General features: G+C 53.1%; 1 protein-coding gene across 1 annotated transcript in view; it reads left to right on the top strand.

Moving 5' to 3' along the window:
- The window catches only part of ST14 (ST14 transmembrane serine protease matriptase), a 42,226-nt gene extending 29,020 nt beyond the window's left edge, over positions 1 to 13,206 (top strand). Inside the window, exons 10-19 of the mRNA XM_049654312.1 lie at positions 925 to 1,034; positions 1,125 to 1,255; positions 2,493 to 2,597; positions 2,923 to 3,033; positions 3,156 to 3,269; positions 3,588 to 3,710; positions 4,521 to 4,707; positions 11,207 to 11,481; positions 12,272 to 12,408; positions 12,501 to 13,206. Coding sequence (XP_049510269.1) covers positions 925 to 1,034; positions 1,125 to 1,255; positions 2,493 to 2,597; positions 2,923 to 3,033; positions 3,156 to 3,269; positions 3,588 to 3,710; positions 4,521 to 4,707; positions 11,207 to 11,481; positions 12,272 to 12,408; positions 12,501 to 12,662 — 1,455 coding nt within the window. The 3' untranslated portion in view covers positions 12,663 to 13,206. The remainder of the gene's footprint in view (positions 1 to 924; positions 1,035 to 1,124; positions 1,256 to 2,492; positions 2,598 to 2,922; positions 3,034 to 3,155; positions 3,270 to 3,587; positions 3,711 to 4,520; positions 4,708 to 11,206; positions 11,482 to 12,271; positions 12,409 to 12,500) is intronic.
- Positions 13,207 to 18,233: the final 5,027 nt, after the last annotated feature.

Below are 18,233 nucleotides of genomic sequence, written 5' to 3'. Positions count from 1 at the left end.
AGAGGGAGGGGAAGGGAGGGAGGAAGAAGAGGGATGCTCCAGAATGGCAAGTGAGGAAGGTCAAGGAGAGGGAGATGGGCTCCCTTAGCAGCCCCCAAGTTGCCGAATATCTAAAGCCTTGCAGAGTAGAGCAGGGTGGAGTAGCCCTAACCTTGTAACCTCCAGCAGACCCATATTCAAATGGTCTCAAATTCTAGCTCTTTTTTAACAATGTTTATTTATTTATTTTTGAGAGAGGGCGCGTGTGCATGTGCATGTTCACACATGCACACACACGTGTAGGGGAGGGGCAGAGAGAGAGGGAGAGAGAGAGAATCCCAAGCAGGCTCCGCACCATCAGCACAGAGCCCGATGCGGGACTCAAACTCACGAACCGTGAGACCGTGACCTGAGCCAAAACCCAGAGTCGGACGCTCATTCGACTGAGCCACCAGGGCGCCCCTCACATTTTAGCTCTTGATCAGTGGCCCCCTGAGGGACCTTGGGCCAGTCACTCTACATCAGAGCCTCAGCTTGCTCCTAGGAAAGAGGAGAAGGAGTGGTGTCTGCCTCTCAGAGGTAATGTTGCCGATTGTGTGTGCAGCTTGGAGAAAGCACTTGCTAAATGACAAGTCTTGCCTCCGGGGCTGCCCGCAGGCCATCCGAGTCAGGGACCCATCTCTCCTTTCTTTCTTCGATGGTGCCAGGAGGACCACCAGCTTTCTTTAGGAATAAGAGTGTCTCTTGCCTCTGAGTCTAGAGGGTCTTCCAGCCGTCCAACCCGAGTCCCTCTTGCTGTGTGTTCCATATCGCCCACACAGGTCAGGGAGATAAAAACACAGCAGCCACTGTCCCCCAGCCCCCGTGGCCAGCAGCACGTGGCATCCTTGGGTTTAGGAGGGGGGTTAGGAAGCAGCAGAGGCCCAGCAGCATCGCTCTCCGTAGGTGCCCAACAGCCAAAACGTGAAAGTGCTTTTCAAGCTCTTCTACCTGTTGGAGCCCAACGTGCCCCCGGGCAGCTGCCTCAAGGACTACGTGGAGGTCAACGGGGAGAAGTGAGTACCCTGGGGCACCCAGTGCTGGAGGGGAAGGGGGCGCCCCGAACACTTCTGGATCCTCTTCCTACCGGTGACCGCCCCCTCCAGGTACTGCGGGGAGAGGACCCAGTTTGTGGTGACCAGCAAAAGCAGCAAGATCACTGTTCGCTTCCATTCCGACCAGTCCTACACTGACACGGGTTTCTTGGCCGAGTACCTCTCCTATGATTCCAGTGACCGTGAGTACACGTCTCCAGAAGGGGGGACCTGGCTAGAGGGACTGGCCCACGATGAGCTCTCTGCTCTGTATCTTCCCAGCATTGTGCTCTCCTAATTCTGAGGTACCAGAGAACATTAAGGTGCATGTCCGGTAGCTTTTTGAGACAAAATTGCAAGGCTGCCGGAAATGCACATATTGAAAAAGGTGGGCAGTGAACCCTGGCACACACCGTGCCCGAGGCCTCCCGAGTTCCTTTGAGCCGTCTGTCCCTCCAGTTCAGCATTACCACGACTTGGCGCATCTGTGCTTGCCTTTGTGGCCTTATAACACCTTCGGGAATAGAGAGAGAGGGAGACCCGGGAGAAAATACTGGGGCACGACTCATCACGCCCCCTGCTCCTAGCTCGGACAGTTCCGTGTTCTACACCTAAGAGATCTGGCAGTTTCTGCTGCCTCGAGTCTCACCGTCTGCTGTGCGCATAGCAGTTCTAACCTAGTCACAGTGATTTTTTGTTTCAGCCCCTACATCACACAGTAACCTTCCGGCAGACATTTTAATTATATGCAAGAACCCAAATTTCAGTTAAAATGCAACCGCACGGCTCACCACCCAAAATGCGATTGGATGAACAAACCCCTCCAATAAGTGATTGGGCTGCCTGTGCAGCACAGAGAACAGTCTCCTCTCAGCTCTGTCTGCTTCCTGATGACATCAGTTGTTGGACATCCCGGTCTCAGAAACACTGGAATATGGGACATGTCTTAGAATTAAGGAAGTCCAGGGATGCAACTGGACACTTGGATGGGGTGTACACATCATCCATCTGCCGGGCTACTGTTGCTCCGTGTTGGGCATGGGGAGCCTGGCCCCTGGGCAGGAGTGGGCGGCCAAGGACATGGGGCAGTAGAACTGAGAGCACACCCAGCCAGTCTCTCTCCACTTTGTCTGGAGCTTCCTGGGGCTTGATCATCGGCAGTCAAGGCCCCACTCCCACTCCCCGCCGCCCCGCTAGGGGTCTGTGGCTAGCCTCCCGTGCCGGCTGTAGGAAATGTGCTTGCCGCAGCATGGTGGGGCTGGGGGACCACAGCCCTGGGGTGCCGGCTGCAGCCTGCTCCTCTCTCCGTGGAGGGCTGGATGGGGAAGAGTTTTCTCTTTGGTCCTCGGTGTGGCTGTGAGGCTGGCCCTGAGGGAGGGCAGTCGGCGTGGGAGGCGAGGCTGGTGGCTGTGGACTTGAGGTCTGCCCTCTCCCCTGCAGCGTGCCCGGGGATGTTCATGTGTAACACGGGCAGGTGTATCCGGAACGAGCTGCGCTGTGACGGCTGGGCTGACTGCACAGACTACAGCGATGAGCTCAACTGCCGTGAGTCCTCTGCCCTCGCGCGCCCGGCTGCTGGGTAGCCGTCCCCATCTTTTGCTCCCCATGTAGACCTCAAGCCCCTTCCCTCCCTGTGCTGTTTGGAAGCCCTGCCTTCTGTCCGAGCAGGCACTGGAGTGTTTCTGCACTAGTGGGGTTCGCTTCCATAGCCAGGAACGCAGAGGCACTCCGGAGCTGCCCCCTCCAGCAGGGCAGGTGGTCCCCGGGTGGCTGTGTGGTCACCCTTCCTGCCCGGGGAAGCTGTGAGCAATGACTGCTGTCAGAACGAGGGCTCAGAGCCCAGCTGACCGCTGCCCCGTGCCCCCTTCAGAATGCAATGCCACCTACCAGTTCACGTGCAAGAACAAGTTCTGCAAGCCCCTCTTCTGGGTGTGTGACAGTGTGAACGACTGCGGGGACAACAGTGATGAGCTGCAGTGCAGTGAGTGCTTGGTGTCTGGAAGGGTGGGAGGAGGGGGGTGGCAGTGCCTCCCTGCAGGGGCCTCCCTGCAACCTCAGCGGGGGGTTGGCGAACTGGTGCTGAGCGTGAGGCCCTGTCCCCAGGCTGCCCGGCTCAGACCTTCCAGTGTGGCAATGGGAAGTGCATCCCACAGAACCAGCAGTGTGATGGGACAGACAACTGTGGAGATGGGTCTGATGAGGCCACGTGTGACAGAGGTGAGACCTGGCCCAGCCCACCTTGCTTTAGGGGCTTTCCTCCTGGTGGGAGCTGCCATGAGCACACTCACATTCCAAGTTTCCAAAGTTTGATAAACACAAACCACCCTCTCTGTGAAGTGTGACGAGAGAGTACGTCAGTGGGGAGAGAATCTTCCAGAAGGTGGAGAACCTTTGGTGGGCCTGGAAGGATGTGGGCATGGGTGTGGATGGGTACAGCAGGCTTGATAAGGAGCATAAGGTGGATGGATCATCAGGCTTCTGGTTGGGTGTTGCCATGGAACTGATTCCCTTCCCCTTGTACTCCTCCTTGAGCAGTAACAACTGTTGCCTGCACCAAACACACCTATCGCTGCCGCAACGGTCTCTGTGTGAGCAAGAGCAACCCCGAGTGTGATGGGAAGAAGGACTGTAGTGACGGCTCAGATGAGAAGGATTGTGGTGAGCTGCATACAGTTGTGCAGGTTGTTCACTGTGCAAGGCACATACAGAGGTAGAAATCATGCCAGTGCCTCAGTCACCCATCTCTGCCCCTGTCTACCTGGGGGAAAGGGTGACTTTGCTGACTGGCACAGAGGCACTGTCCAATGGGCCAGCTCTGATCCTGGAGGCAGGGCCCAGGGCAGCCAGCAAGCACATCAGTGCCTCTGTGGCAGAGCTCGCATCCTGGCTGAGGTGTTGGGCTGGCCCCTGCTCTGTAGACCTGGCCCACAGGGCAGTGGCAAGTCCTGGCTTCCCCATCCTGCCTGGAGTGGGGCACAGCTTACCAGAGCAATCGGCAGGGTTTAGTCCCCACCCCAACCATGCTTCAATTTGTAGCCTCATGTGTATTTCAGAGTCACTGGCCATAGGTTAAATCTGAGCACAGCTGTAGCTGTTCTGTGACTTTGCATCGCCGTCCCCCCCCCCCCCCCCGGCTCTTCCCTCTGAGAGCTGTGTCCTTCAGCATTCAACGAGGACATCTAGGCAAATGACACTCAAATTAAATCTAAGCAAACCAGCAGGTCTCTCTGAAGGCCTCTAAATGCATTTGGGCAGGACTAAGGAGGTAGGAGCGTGAGGGTTTTGAGTGTGGGAGTGGGGAGGGGGGCCGGGAGGAAGTCAGTGGGTCTCTGAGGCTGGAAGATATTTGTAGAGGGTCCCACCAAAAGGCCACCACCCCACATGACCTCCCGTTGAGCCTGGCGTGTGGCCCCAGGGGCTAGTGCCCCGCCGTGACTTTCTGACCTTTGGGTTTTCTGCCCCTCCCAGACTGTGGGCTGCGGTCGTTCACCAGGCAGTCTAGGGTCGTCGGGGGCAAGAATGCAGATGAAGGTGAGTGGCCCTGGCAGGTGAGCCTCCACGCCCTGGGCCAGGGCCACGTGTGCGGGGCTTCGATCATCTCTCCCAGTTGGATGGTGTCAGCAGCTCACTGCTTCATCGACGACAAAGGATTCAAGTAAGCCCTGGGCGGGAGCCACTGAGCAGGAGCAGGGAGGCTTCCTCTTAGACCCTAAGAGGTTCTCCTCTGTTTTCTGGGCTTGGAAACCCCCTGTGTGTGTAAGTCATGGCAGAGTGGATGGCACGGGGGCAGGGCCAGGACTGGAGGGGTGGGAGACACCCCGGGATGTCATAGTGGTAATAATAAAACTAACACTTGTTGGGTACTCCCTTTCCATCAAGCAGTATCTAAGTGCTTCTCCTACCAACCCAGTTGGGCAGGTCTGGTTACGTCCCCGTTTTACAGAAACAGAGGTTCAGAGAGGTAAGAACATTTGCTTGAGGTTGTGCCGTTATGAAGTGGCACAGTCAGACGAGAGCCCGAGTGTGTGGATTCCAAGGCTTGTGCCGTTAGTCCGCACACAGGGACTCCTTGGGACCGGCTAGGACAAGCCTCACATTCACATTCCAGCTTTGTTTGCCCAGTGACCTTGGGCAAGTTATCCACGCCTGCTGGGCCTCAGGTGCTTTGGCAGCTTTGGTGACAGCATGAGTTCTTATCCTTGGAGTTCTGAGAATAACATGCTCGTGTTCCTGAAACCTGGTACACACTGTGCTCCACACATTGGAGCCTCAGGTCCCTGGGCAGACTCCAGCCTGGCCCAGGAAAGCCTCTAAGGAAAGGGTCAGGCTGGCATCTCAGAACAGGGTAAGCAGAGCCACAGTCTGCAGACCAGAGGGTCGGCAGGAACAGGTGGTCTGCCGCAGGCCTCTAGCCACTGGCCGTAGGGAGTCTAGTGGGATGGCTTCCTCCTGGAGAAGCAGGCACAGGGGAGCAGACCTTGCAGGGAATCCCCGCCCTCAGGGCCTTCCTGCTGGGTGCATGCCCTTTGGACAGAGGCAGCTGTGTGAGAGGGTGACCGGACTGTCCTAGTCACCCTTCTGCGGGGCGGAGAGAAGAACCACTGTGCACTTTCTGGAGAGACAGCGCTAGGGCACCAAGTAGGCCCAAGGCACGGACGTTGAGCAACGTCAGGCAGGTGCACGTAGGCATGGGTGATGACATGGTCCGCAGGGGGCAGGGTCAGTGTGGCTGTCCCCAGGGCCTTGCTTAGCTGTCAGAGGGCAGCCTCGTCCCACCTGACTGTCCTCTCTTATTTTACCACACTTTCCTCCACCCTGGGCAGAAGAGATTTTGTTTCTTTTTGGAGTGATGGAAGCTTACTTACAAATATTGTAAAATAAGCTTGTTGTCTTGGGATACAGACAGGTTGCAAAGACAGAATGGAGTTCCCACACACCCTAACGCAGTTGCCCTTGTTGTTAATGTGGTGCGTCTGTCCCACACTGGTCCCTTCTGCTAACACCAGTGTGGGCTTTCCTGGTATCCCAGGGGTTTTATATCCTTTCTGGGGCAGGAGGTAGTCCAGGCTCCCACTTTGCATTCTGTTGTCCCATGCCCCCAATCTCCGATCTAGGACAGTGGCTCAGTCTGTCTTTGTTTTTGTGATCTTGACGATCTGGAGGCCAGGCATCCTATGGAATGCCCCCCATCTGGGTTTGTCTGCTGTTGTCACGATTACACTGGGCTTCTGAGTGTTTGGAAAGGATATCACATCTTGTCAGCAGGCACATGATATCAACATGACTTACCGATGGTAATGTTGATCTTTCTCATTTGGTTGAGATAGCACTTGCCGGGGTTCCTACCATAAAGTATTTCCCCCTTTATTATTAGGAAGTGAGCCAATTTGGAAGTCTTCTGTAAGGAAGATTTGTCCCTTCTTTTTCATTTATTTCTTCATCTACTTATATTTGTATGGATGCATGTATATTTACATTTTGGGTTGTAATCCAGTGATACTACTTTGTTGCTCAAATTGTTCCAAATGTGACCATTGCGCTCTCTTTGAGGTTGGCTCCTGTGTCCTTTTGATCTGCCCTCGTTCTTTTGTTCTTTTGAGACACTTCCTTGCTTTCTGCTCCTACCAGGTGCTTGTCCGGATCCAGCCCCAGAATTAGCCATTCCCTCAAGAAATGTTAGCAGGGAATAGTATTTAAAAAGTGAGACCAGGGTGCTTGGTGTCCTTAGTGATACCGCAGTCCCACTGTTTCTAGACCCTCAGCAGGGCGAGCTAAGATATTCATGTACGGTCTTCGCTGAAGAGCTCACCCTGTGCCCTCTGTTACTTCTCCCTCTTTCTCTTGCTTCCTCACTGAATTTCTCATTTCCTTGTCCTTCATCTTCTCTTGATTATCCGTCTGCCAGTTAATAGTGCACTTAATGCATTCAACACCCATTGTTATTAGCACTGGGAGACAACGATGAATAAGGTTTCCTCCCTGCACTTCCCAGGCTTCCCAGGCGAGGGGGATGACATACGGTACGCGTGCTTGTGCACACATAAATGTACATGCACGTGCACGTGGTAAGTGCTATGCAGCAACCAGGCACAGGTTACCTAGGCCGTGCGGGTGGGAGTTGAGAATTCTGCCCCAGGGCTGGGGAGGGAGACTTAGGAGTGCCTTTATGAGCAGGAGCATCTGATGTGAGTGTTGAAACGTGAGGGTGTTTGCAACTGGACAAGGTGACGCAGACCTTCCAGACAAAGGACAGGCGTGAGCAGAGGCAGGCGGGTGTGAAGTGTGCAAGGATCTGGAGTGTGGAGTGCAGTCACTCTGGACGCATTTCTGAGTTGGCAAGTGCTCGCTGAGCCTTACCATGGTTGAGAGGAGGCTACCTGGTTCAGTTCGTTCCATGACTTCTTAGCTGTGTGATCTTGGGCAAGTTACTGAGTCTCTCTGTGCCCGAGTCCTAAGCTTAAAATAGGCAGCCCTACATTGAAGGGCTGACTGGGGGAATGAAATGACTTGATGCGTTGGCACCGAGAAGAGTGCTTGGCTTGGCCACCACCAGTGCCCTCCCAACCACATGGCCGTCACGGGGGCAGCTCAGTGGCTACCCTTCACACCTTGTCTCTCGATGGCTGGTACATGTGTGGACCTTCAACAGCTGGCGACTGAGTCTGCTCGTATAATCAAAGGCTGTCCTAGATGGAGGAATGTGGACTGGAGAGAAAAGACCAGTGTGGCTTTAGTTGGGGCTTAGCATGGACACAGGGGTGACAAGGGATGTCTATCAGGTGAGATGGCACCAGAGGGGAGGAGGATGACCCTCCCACTCTGCCCCCTCCCCTTACCCGTCCCGTCCATTCAACCCCTGGCCCTTGCCTGCTAGACATCCCAGGCCTTCTCTACTCTTTCCCCCTCACATGACTGCTCCCTTGGCTCCCCAGCCTCGGTGACTACAGCCCCCTCTACCTCATCACCTTCTTCCTTCTTGGCATGCCTGTCTGTCTCCGCAATGTGAAGGTGGTCTTTCCAAAGAGCTGATCTGATCACATCACCCCCTTGCTTACATGCTTGCGATAACCCGCGGGATAAAGTGGAAACGGCGTAGCATGATCACCATGGCCGCATTCTCCAGCCCCTGCCATCTCTCCAACCTCAGTCTCTGTCCTGCCCTTACACCTTCCATATATTCGATTTGGGGGGCTCCTGAGCACTGCAAACATTGGCTCTTGGTGATCGTGCTGCTTTCTCCCCTGCCCGGAGGCCTTCAATAACCAAGTCCTATATGATCTCCAAGGCCTTCTTCATGACCTGCTTCCTCTCCTGACTCACCTCTTCCCACCCCATGCTCTTCCACAGCCTGCTACCTGTTTTCTGGAGGTCACCCATGCTGTGCTGTCGTGGGTGGTTTTCATGGCTCCCTCCCCAAGTACACAGTGGATTCAAGAGATCCACTTGAAAACTGGATCTCATGCAGTCTGGAACACCACAGATGGTTGGGAGAAAAAGTTAGAAATGCAGAATTAATTCCTGGTTGGGGAGGTGAGGGCTGATTCGGCAGGTCTTGGAATCATCTTTGGCTGTTGGAAAGGATCTCACAAAAGCAGTTTTCAGGAAGTTCTCATCTGGCAAATTAAAGAGAGACCAGGAGCAAAAAGACCGGTTTGGAGGCCAGTGCTTCTGTCCGGGTGTGAGGTTCTGTAGGGAGGTGGTGGCAGGAATGGAGAGAAGGGAAGGATGCCCAGGTCAGCAGAGAGCAGGGGAGCTGGGCTTCAGGCAGGGATGGGGGAGAGAGACGGTCAAGGAGGACTGTAACGTTCCGTGCCGGCTGGAGAGAAGGTGCCTTGCCTGGACGTTTTAGGACTGACTGCTTCAGTAGCCTCTTGACTTTCCTGAGAAGTTAAAGATGAGGCAGGTCTTCATGCTTTCCCCCCTCATGCAGATTTTCTATTTTAAAGATATATTTTTCTGGGGTGCCTGGGTGGCTCAGTTGGTGAAGCGTCTGACTCTTGATTTCAGCTCAGGCCATGATCTCACGGTTCGTGAGTTCAAGCCCTGTGTCGGGCTCTGCGCCGATGGTGTGGAGCCTGCTTGGGCTTCTCTCTCTTTCTCCCTCTCTCTCTGCCCCTCCCCCTTGTTCTCTTTCGTGTTCTCTCTTTCTCAAAATAAATAAACTTTAAAAAAAGAGATATTTCCCCAATTTTTTATTTTGAAAATTTCTCAGACCTACAAAAAAGTTGCAACTACAATGAAAGAAAAAAATGAACACTCTCATACCCTTTATCTCATACCCTTTATACCATTGTATTTCTCTCTCTTTACACGTGTACATGCTTTTCTGAACTCTGAGTTATGTGCAGCCTAACCGTGATGACACCTGTCCCCTAAGTGCCTCAGCTCGTGTCTCCCAAGAACAGAGAGAGCCTCCCATATACCCACAATACAGGGATCACCTCCAGAAATGACAGTGTTGACATGGGACAAGTGGTGAGCACATCCTCCATGTTCTAGGTGTCCCCCAGTGTCCCCCAATATTGTCTTTTGTGTTTTTTTTTTTTAAATTTAAAATCTAGTCTAAGGTCATGCTTTGTATTAGTCCTTAGTTTTCTTTAGTCTCTCAATTCTAGAACAGTTCCCCCAAGCCTTTATTTTTTATTATTTTTTTATGGCATTTTATGTTTGAAAAGTCCAGGCCAGTTATTCTGTAGAATGTCTCTTAATTTGGATATTTTGATTGTTTCTTCATGGTGAGAATTAGGTTAAGCTCACCCCCCCCCCCCCCCGAAAGCATTACACAGGTGATGTTGTGTCCTAGCCCATTGGTGGGAATGGCTGGGAGAACACTGATCAGCTGGTTAAGGTGGTGGTCATGGCTTTCTCCATTATAAATGTGCCTCCCCCACTTGGTTATGAGTAATCTTGGGCGACACTTTGAATCCTTGTGAATGTCTTGTTCCCCAGCAATCTCCTACTCTCTGCCTTTATCATCCGTCTATGATTCTTGCTGGTGTTGGTTGTTGCTATGGTAGATGCAAAATGTGATTTCTTATTGTATTGCTTCTTCTGTATTTGTTAGCTGTTCTGTAAAGAGTAGCTTTCCTCTGTCCTTATAAAATTTCAAAAGTATTTTTTAGATTCAGGATGGACTCCTGGATTCCCCTCCCCCTTTTATATTATTCAGCACATACAGTACTTGAATCCTGTGGTTTACTTTGATGTTTGGATGATCCTAATACTGGCTCCATGATTGTGTGAGCACTTACTTCTGGTGAAACAAAATGTTCCAAGGTCACTTGATGCCTTGCTTGCTTCAGACTTGAAATCGACCATTTCTCCAAGGAGATTTGGTTCTTTTTAATGGAGAAGGATATTTAGAAACCAAGTCCTGGGTGTGCTGGGAATGTCATTGCTTTGGAGCCATTTTTAGGAAAAATTCTGAGCTCTTATTGCTACTTCTGATTGCGCTCCCTCCTCCCCGATTCCTTTTGTATCTCCCTTTTCCCACACTGGAAGTTGAGGCTCCCAGCAACATCAGTGTGTCCTCCTGAATTGTTCAGACAGCCAGTATGCATGATAGAGTTCAGAATTGCTACACCTGTCCCACGACCAACAGTAGACCTAGTAAATGAAGTTCAGTCTACTGAACAGTCTACTGAACCACTGTGTTAAAAAAGTATTTCTGTTGAGTTCTGTGTTATTCCTTCTGTGAAAGATCAGATTGATGAGAAATGCATTTTTGGTAATCAGATTAAAAATGTCTTGGGGCGCCTGGGTGGCTCAGTCGGTTAAGCGTCCGACTTCAGCTCAGGTCACCATCTCGTGGTCCGTGAGTTCGAGCTCCGAGTCGGGCTCTGGGCTGATGGCTCAGAGCCTGGAGCCTGCTTCCGATTCTGTGTCTCCCTCTCTCTCTGCCCCTCCCCCGTTCATGCTCTGTCTCTCTCTGTCTCAAAAATAAATAAAATGTTAAAAAAAAAATTAAAAAAATATCTTAAAAGAGGGAAACAAGGGGGTTATGGGGGCTGAGTGCCATGGCAGGAGACACCAGCGGTTTCAGCTGAGGGCTGCAGCCATGCAGAAGCCACAGTCCCCTCAACATCTGGGTGGTGGCAGTGGCTTTCCCTAGGTCAGTGCTCTGCTCAGGGTCGCTGTCCCCGCTCCTCTCCCAGGTACTCCGACCATACCCTATGGACTGCCTTCCTGGGCCTGCATGACCAGAGCAAGCGCAGCGCCAGTGGGGTGCAGGAGCTCGGGCTCAAGCGCATCATCAGCCACCCTTACTTCAACGACTTCACCTTCGACTATGACATCGCACTGTTGGAGCTGGAACAGCCGGCCGAGTACAGCAGCACCGTGCGGCCCATCTGCCTGCCGGAAGCCTCACACACCTTCCCCACCGGCAAGGCCATCTGGGTCACCGGCTGGGGCCACACCCAGGAGGGAGGTGAGCCGGCTGGGCTGGCCACGGGTGGGCTGCCCACCTGCCTCTGTCTGGCAGCGGGAGGTTGTCCCAAGGTGAAGTGGATACTCGGCTCTGGGTCAGAGGCCTGGAGGTGCCTCTAAACTATCTGAGTGACCTTGGCAGTTGCTTAAACTCTGAGCCTGTTTCTTCATCTGTAAAATGAAGATAAAACACCTTCCAAGATGGTGCTCAGTGAATGTAAGAGCACTGTGGTGGGAGTCCTGTGTGCTGTAGAGGCAAGCTAGCTGTGCCCGTGTCAGGTCCTGTTGCAGGAGCCTGGCCTCCTCTGTCCTTCTGCCTCCATCCGAAGGCCCTGAGTTGGTAATTGTTATATTGAAAAAAATGAGTTATAACAGTACTACAGCACATTGCTAACAACCTGTAGAATAAAGAGAGGAAAAAGTAAACCCGACACTTGGCTCTACTGCCATGACGACACCCCGGGGCCCCTCTGTGGTGCTTTCCGTGGGTCTTCCTGTTTTTCATTTCCCACACCTGTTCCCACGGCGAATGTCCGATCTCCCGTCACCTGTTACCCGGCGGGTTTTACGCGTGTCGCCCAGTTACCCACAGGGCTGCACGATGTCCCCTCGCGTTGGTGTGGCATCAGTTCCTTGAGCATTTGTCAGCCACAGGTTTGGAGGCTGTGTCGGGAGATTTGCTACCGAGGTCTCTGGAATGGGGCCCTGCCCATGGCCCTGCAGGTGGGCGCAATGGCCCCGGGTCAGCACTGCTCCCCCTCCCCCCCCCCCGTCTCCCCCTCCCCCACCAGGCTCCAGCGCACTGATCCTGCAGAAGGGCGAGATCCGCGTCATCAACCAGACGACCTGTGAGAGTCTGCTCCCGCAGCAGATCACCCCACGCATGATGTGCGTGGGCTACCTCAGCGGCGGCGTGGACGCTTGCCAGGTGCGCGCGGGGCGGGGGTGGGCCTGGGGGCGGGGCCCGGGCAGGGGGCGGGGCCCGGGGCGGGCATTCATCCGGCCCTGGTCTCCCCGCAGGGCGATTCCGGGGGCCCTCTGTCCAGCGTGGAGGGCGACGGGCGGATCTTCCAGGCCGGCGTGGTGAGCTGGGGTGAAGGCTGCGCTCAGAGGGACAAGCCCGGCGTGTACACGAGGCTCCCTGTATTTCGGGACTGGATTAAAGAGCAGACTGGGGTGTAGACGCAGGGGCCATCCGTTGGCCACCCAACGTGCACACTTGCGGGCCAAGGACACGATCGCTAAATCCACCCCTGACTTGGGCCTCCCAGAAGCCAGACTGTGAACTGAATCCCCAGGACCTCTGGAGAGGGTGAATCACCCTGGAGAGCCCCTCTCCTCCCTCAGCCTCCAAAGCAAGGATGCGAGGTGGGGAGGGAGGACACTGGTGGTGCCAAGGAGCGGAGACTTGAAGACACAGCCTCTCTCCTCCAGCCCCGAGCTGGGCTGAGGCTCATTCCCAAAGATCCGAGTCCTCTGCCTCTCCTCCTCCTGCCTCTCTGATACAGGAGCAGTAGTGTTGCGCCGGGACCGCTAAGATGAGGCTGGTAGGGCGCTGTGGACTCCTAGCTTCACACTGTAAGGAAACCCAGGCCAAAGGGCCCTGGAAGACACACCTGTCTAAGATTTGAATTGTTTTTTTATCAGCTCCTGGGGGGGGGGGGGGGCTTAGTGTGTGAATTTGTGTGTATGAGTAAACTTTGTTTTTAGGTAAATATTTTTCTTCCTGGAGTTGATGGGCTCTCCTTCCTCCTTCCTCCTTCCTCCTAACCTCAGCTGTAAGAAACTGGGTTTAAATTCCATTCAGCACAGACCCTGAAGTCAGACCAAGAGCAGAGGCCAGCAAGGGGCTATGTTTTGCTTCTGAGAGCAGGGCCTGGTGCCCTGAAAGGTGGTGTATACGACAGAGAGGGGGCTAGGAGTGAGGTATGAGGTGGGAAGGGTTTGTGGCCCAACCTGGGCACCCTAGGAGAGGGAGGCGCTGTTTCCCCAGAAGAAAAGAGGAAGTAGGGTTTTCCCTTAGGTGGGGAGGTGGTCAGATGAGGTGTGTGTATGCACGTGTGTGTGTGCGTGCTTGTACATGCAGACATGAGGGTATGCATGAACTCGAGGCTGTCCAGTGTGGTCTGAGCGGGTGGTCCCTGAGCCTAGCAGAAGGGATGATGCCTTGCTTAAGGGTTCTCACATCTCCAGTGCACCTTCTTTGACTTTTACATACTTATTAATTTAAAATATTCTCTTTCTCCTTGCTTGGAGTGACACAGAGGGACAACATCAGTTTTCTAGGGAGGGCTTAGGGAGTTCCCGAAGGGATACTGGAGGACCTTCTGTATGCCAAGGCACTACACAAGCTGGGGCTGGGGGATAGGAGGGTCCTAGGAAGAGAAATCAGATGGCCAGTGTCATGAACAAAGACGGGGAGGTGTTTGCTCATCACCGTATGCCTGGATTAGGTCTGGCTCCTAGAAGACGCTAATACCTATTTGTTAATATTGTTAATACCTATTTGTCTTTGCCCTCCATGAGTTTTGGGAACCAAAGGGAGGAAGATACGGTCTGGAGCAATCTGGACAGACTTCATGGAGGAGACGAGCTGCCCCTTGGATTTTAGCCTGAGTGTTTTACCCTTTGGAAGGAGGAGAGGTTTTGTCTTGACACCTGTGCAGGCATGCCTGTTGGGTTTTCCTTCTAAGGAAGGGAAAGAGCATCCATTTTTACCAAGGTGTTACAGGTAGAGGAAAGAAGATGTTGTTGGAAGACCGCTGTGCAGGTGGTGCCAGGTTGTAAATAGCTGACATTCAGGGAGAGGCCTCATCTGTGCTCTGCTTCCCAAGTACGCACGCCCCTCAGGCCGCAGCCTTGGCTCAGCTGTGGAAGTGGTTCCCTGCACAGTGGGGTTCGGGGAGGCCAGCCTGGCCTGTGCCAGACCACAGCATCCTCATTCTCCCACCATGGCCTAACATGGTCTTGCACACTCCTTCCCAGGGTCAGAAATGCAAGCAGGGTCATCAGAAGACTTCACTCTGCAAGTGCCTTTGTCCCCTAAGGGCCCAGTGTCTCTCTGTAACCCCCTGTTCCAGTTTACTGTGGTTCCTCAGCCCCACTGTTTTCCACCTGGGGAGTGGGTTAAAAATACTGGTAGGACTCCTCTCCAGGAGTCTCGGGGGCGGGAGGGTGGTACTGGGCACATCATCTATGAGTGTGTTCCCACAGTGTGGCCCCTTCGCCGGGAGCAGCCACACCACCCGGGAAGGCTCATGCTGCACCCAGACCTCCTGCACCTGAAACTTTGGGGCAGGGCCCTGGAGTCTGTGTATTAGCAAGTGTTCCAGATGATTCTATGAACCTGAAGTTTGAGGGCCACCATTTTAGCAGTGTGTCCACGGGTAACAGCATCAACCTCACCGAGTGCCCCCTGCCCAATGCCCAGGGCAGTGGTGTACAGGTATGTCCTCTACTCCTGCTGAGGTCTTAGTAACCTCAAACATTTGATGCCTGGAAGCTCAATGAAGTTGTCAGTTCTTTTCAAAAGACCGTGGAAGCAAATCCATTTACTCCTGACTGGAGATAAGAATGGCCTAAGAATCCTTCAGTAACGGGAAGTCAAACTCATCACTCGGAGGCTCCTTAGTCCACAGATCCATCTCTTTGGTTTCCTGCCAACTACCTGACTCTCTTTTGTTTTAGCCACCAACCAAAAACATTTGAACTAAAGCTTAGTGAATGTTTATTCAATTGCATGGGCCGGGAGTCTGATCCAGATGTAGATTCTGCAGAAATAACAGTACATTTGGATTACTTAGGATGGACTTTATTATAGACACGGAAAGGGCCCAGTTAGGAAGCTGGGGGAGACTCAGAGCCGCAGAACCCACAGGGCCGGGAGGGAAGTCGTGCAGCCATCAGGGGGCAGCACAGGATTTCCCTTCTGGGCTGCAGACCACCCAGAGGGGGCGGGGCATGTTGCAGTCACAAGGGTGCCTTCTGGGGTTGCCTGAGGTGGGACAGGAAAGGACCCCAGGTCCAATGTTCTCAGAAGGCGGTCTTCCTGCTTTTCATTTGGTTTTTAGTGCAATATAATTGGTGTCCTTTTTTAGGGTATCAAGAGGCCCCAGCACCAAGCCTTTCCTGGTTAGTCCTTCTGCCCCTTTGGTACCCCCGTCACCCTAAACTGCAGTCAGGACCCTGGCTCTCAGACGTTGGGCCCAGGAGAACATACATTCCCAGGGAAGAGTCAAAAGACAGCTTTCGAGAACAGAGGTGACCTATGGGTAGGAGGTGGGTTATTACTGAGGGTAGCAAGCAAGTGTGAAATATCATCCAATTAAACACAGCTGGCAGATAGCTGCGACATATAGGAAAGTGTGTTCTTACACACACACACACACACACACACACACACACATACATTTAGGGGGAAGAGCAGGGTGTGTGTTTTAGGGAAGAAGGTCCCAAGTAGAGTATGTCACAGGAATGTTACCTGGCTGTTACCCCAGGACACTCTCTCCCTCCCCAGGGGCTCTGAGGTGCCTACAGGCATGAATTTAGGGGGCCTCAACCCTTTAGGGATGAAATGATGCTTTTCACCTTTCCAGGCTTGGAGTCACAGGTGGGGGTGGAGGTGGGTGTGGGTGTGGGTGGGTGTTTTGTGCACCTGCAGCCACATGTAAAGGAAATTAAGTCAGTGGTTCTCAGACATTTGAATTTCTTGGAACTGTGAAGTTGTAAGAGTGCACGGGCCCAACACATCTCCCATTTAATGAAAAGCGTCTTCTAAGTGTTCTTTGTGCTTTGTCTTATTTAATGTAAACTTCACAACCCTATGGTCATTCCCATTGTACAGACAGAAAACCAGGGCACCAATAGTTTGAATCACTGGCCCAGGTCCCATATTTAGGACCTACCTGTTGCATCTAGGATTTGAGTGCTGGCAATCTGGCTCCAGAGTCGGCACTGTTAGGCCCTGGCCCACCACGAACTGTATTATTCACACACCATCATTTCATAAGGAAAGGACATTTTAACACGCAGAATGAAGGTAGGCTGCATGACTCCCATTTCTTTTGGGAATTCTGACAAACCTGGTCATGAGCCCTTCCTGCCACACAGCCTATTTCTGGGCGGGGGGTTTGCTCTGGGCTGGTAATGCAGCCCCATCTGCTTTGCCAGCCTGGGTGGAACGTCTCTGCCGATCAGGTCCCTGTGCTCCGCCTAGCCACAAGCCTATCTCAATTTGCCCAGTGAGGGCGGTTGGTTGAAAGAGGGAAGGGAGGAGAGTGTTTGTTGGAAGAAGGTGGGGGATAACCACTGTCTCAGGGCAGGTCCCTGGTCACTGGGCCGGGAACCCTCAGGGAGATCATCAGGAAGGATGCTTGGAAAGCCACCAAATACCGCTGTGAATGATGAGCCCAACCCCCAAAGCAGGAATGGGAATATTTGTCACCTGCTTTTACATCTTGGCATTTTACGTAGAAGATGGTTCAAACTCATCTTCCACAAGGTGACAGACACTGGCACTAACAACAGGGAGCAAGTGGCCATTGTTCTGGGCTTGTGGGGTGGCATGGGTTCCCGCCACCCAGCTGGTGGCCTGGCTCCCCTGGGGAAGAGCCCTTCTGAGCTGGTGGCAGAGACAGAAGATGAGAGGGAGCCGCCATGGGCGCATCGGGAAAGGCAGGATTGAGCCCTGGGCACCAGCTGCACGTAAAGGGTGGGGGGCTCTGTCTAGATTTTATGTCCTGGCTGTTCCCTGACACTTATCTGTCACGCTAACTGCTTTGGTGGTCAGAGAGGGCCTGCTTTCCTCCTTTTCTTCTCGAGAGGGGTGGTATAGTCCCAAGTTCCATCATCCTCTCTGTCTGCAGCTTCAGACTATTTATTCTATCCCTCACCTCCGATTGTTTCCTGAAAAGTACTATCCAGCGTTGTTTCCAGGCATCAGCGGAATCCATTCCATGGTCTGTCTGTTCCATTGTCTCAGAATCTTCCAAAAGGAGGAGGCATGTGTGTAATTTCCAGGGATGTAAACCTAACTTTCCCTTCCCCTTGGCTCTCCTGCTTCCCTTCCGCCACACGCGTCCTTTACCTTGGAGGTCATCACTCTTTCCCTGCCCACACCCTTATGATCAAGAATAACTCAGTGCCTGTGCCAGACCTCTCCTCTGGAACTTCATATGGACTTGCTTAACTCAAAAAAGAAATTCTTCCATCCATAGCCTGTGCTCTTTTTCCAGAGAGCTGCGAGAACACGGTGGTGTGTGTGTGGTGGGGGGCAGGGGGTACTGGGAGAGGGAGGCTGGGGGCAGGGGAGGACGAGCGAGGTCCAGCAGAGAACGGTGGAGAAGCTCTCTCTCCACAAAGAAGTATATTCAGAGAACAGCTCCCAAAATAAATGGCATTGGATACCTCTTTGAATTTCATGATATGAATTCTGTCCAAATGCCTATTAGGACTGGAGAAATGTACAGAAACAGACTAGAAAAAAATGAGATCTTTGAAGCCTGTGACTTGCACCAAAAATGGTAACAAGCTTATTTATGTAAGCCAGAGGAAAGGATGAAGAAGGAAGTCATTAATTCAACAAGCTTTCTCTGGGGGCCACTCTGTCATTTGTGACCGAGGAGAGGGCAGTTGATTGATGTAGGAGGGGGACATGTAGGAAGCCAGTCTTGAGGGTCCTGAGGCATGTCCAAGGCCTGGGGCGGTTCACATTCCTAGTAGGTGTGAGGTCACAGGGTCTGGCTACCTGCCCGG

The sequence above is a fragment of the Panthera uncia genome, chromosome D1 (assembly GCF_023721935.1).
Source record: "Panthera uncia isolate 11264 chromosome D1, Puncia_PCG_1.0, whole genome shotgun sequence".
NCBI lineage: Eukaryota > Metazoa > Chordata > Mammalia > Carnivora > Felidae > Panthera > Panthera uncia.
The sequence above is the reverse complement of the archived record's forward strand: the minus strand, read 5'-3'. Positions and strand labels throughout refer to the sequence as shown.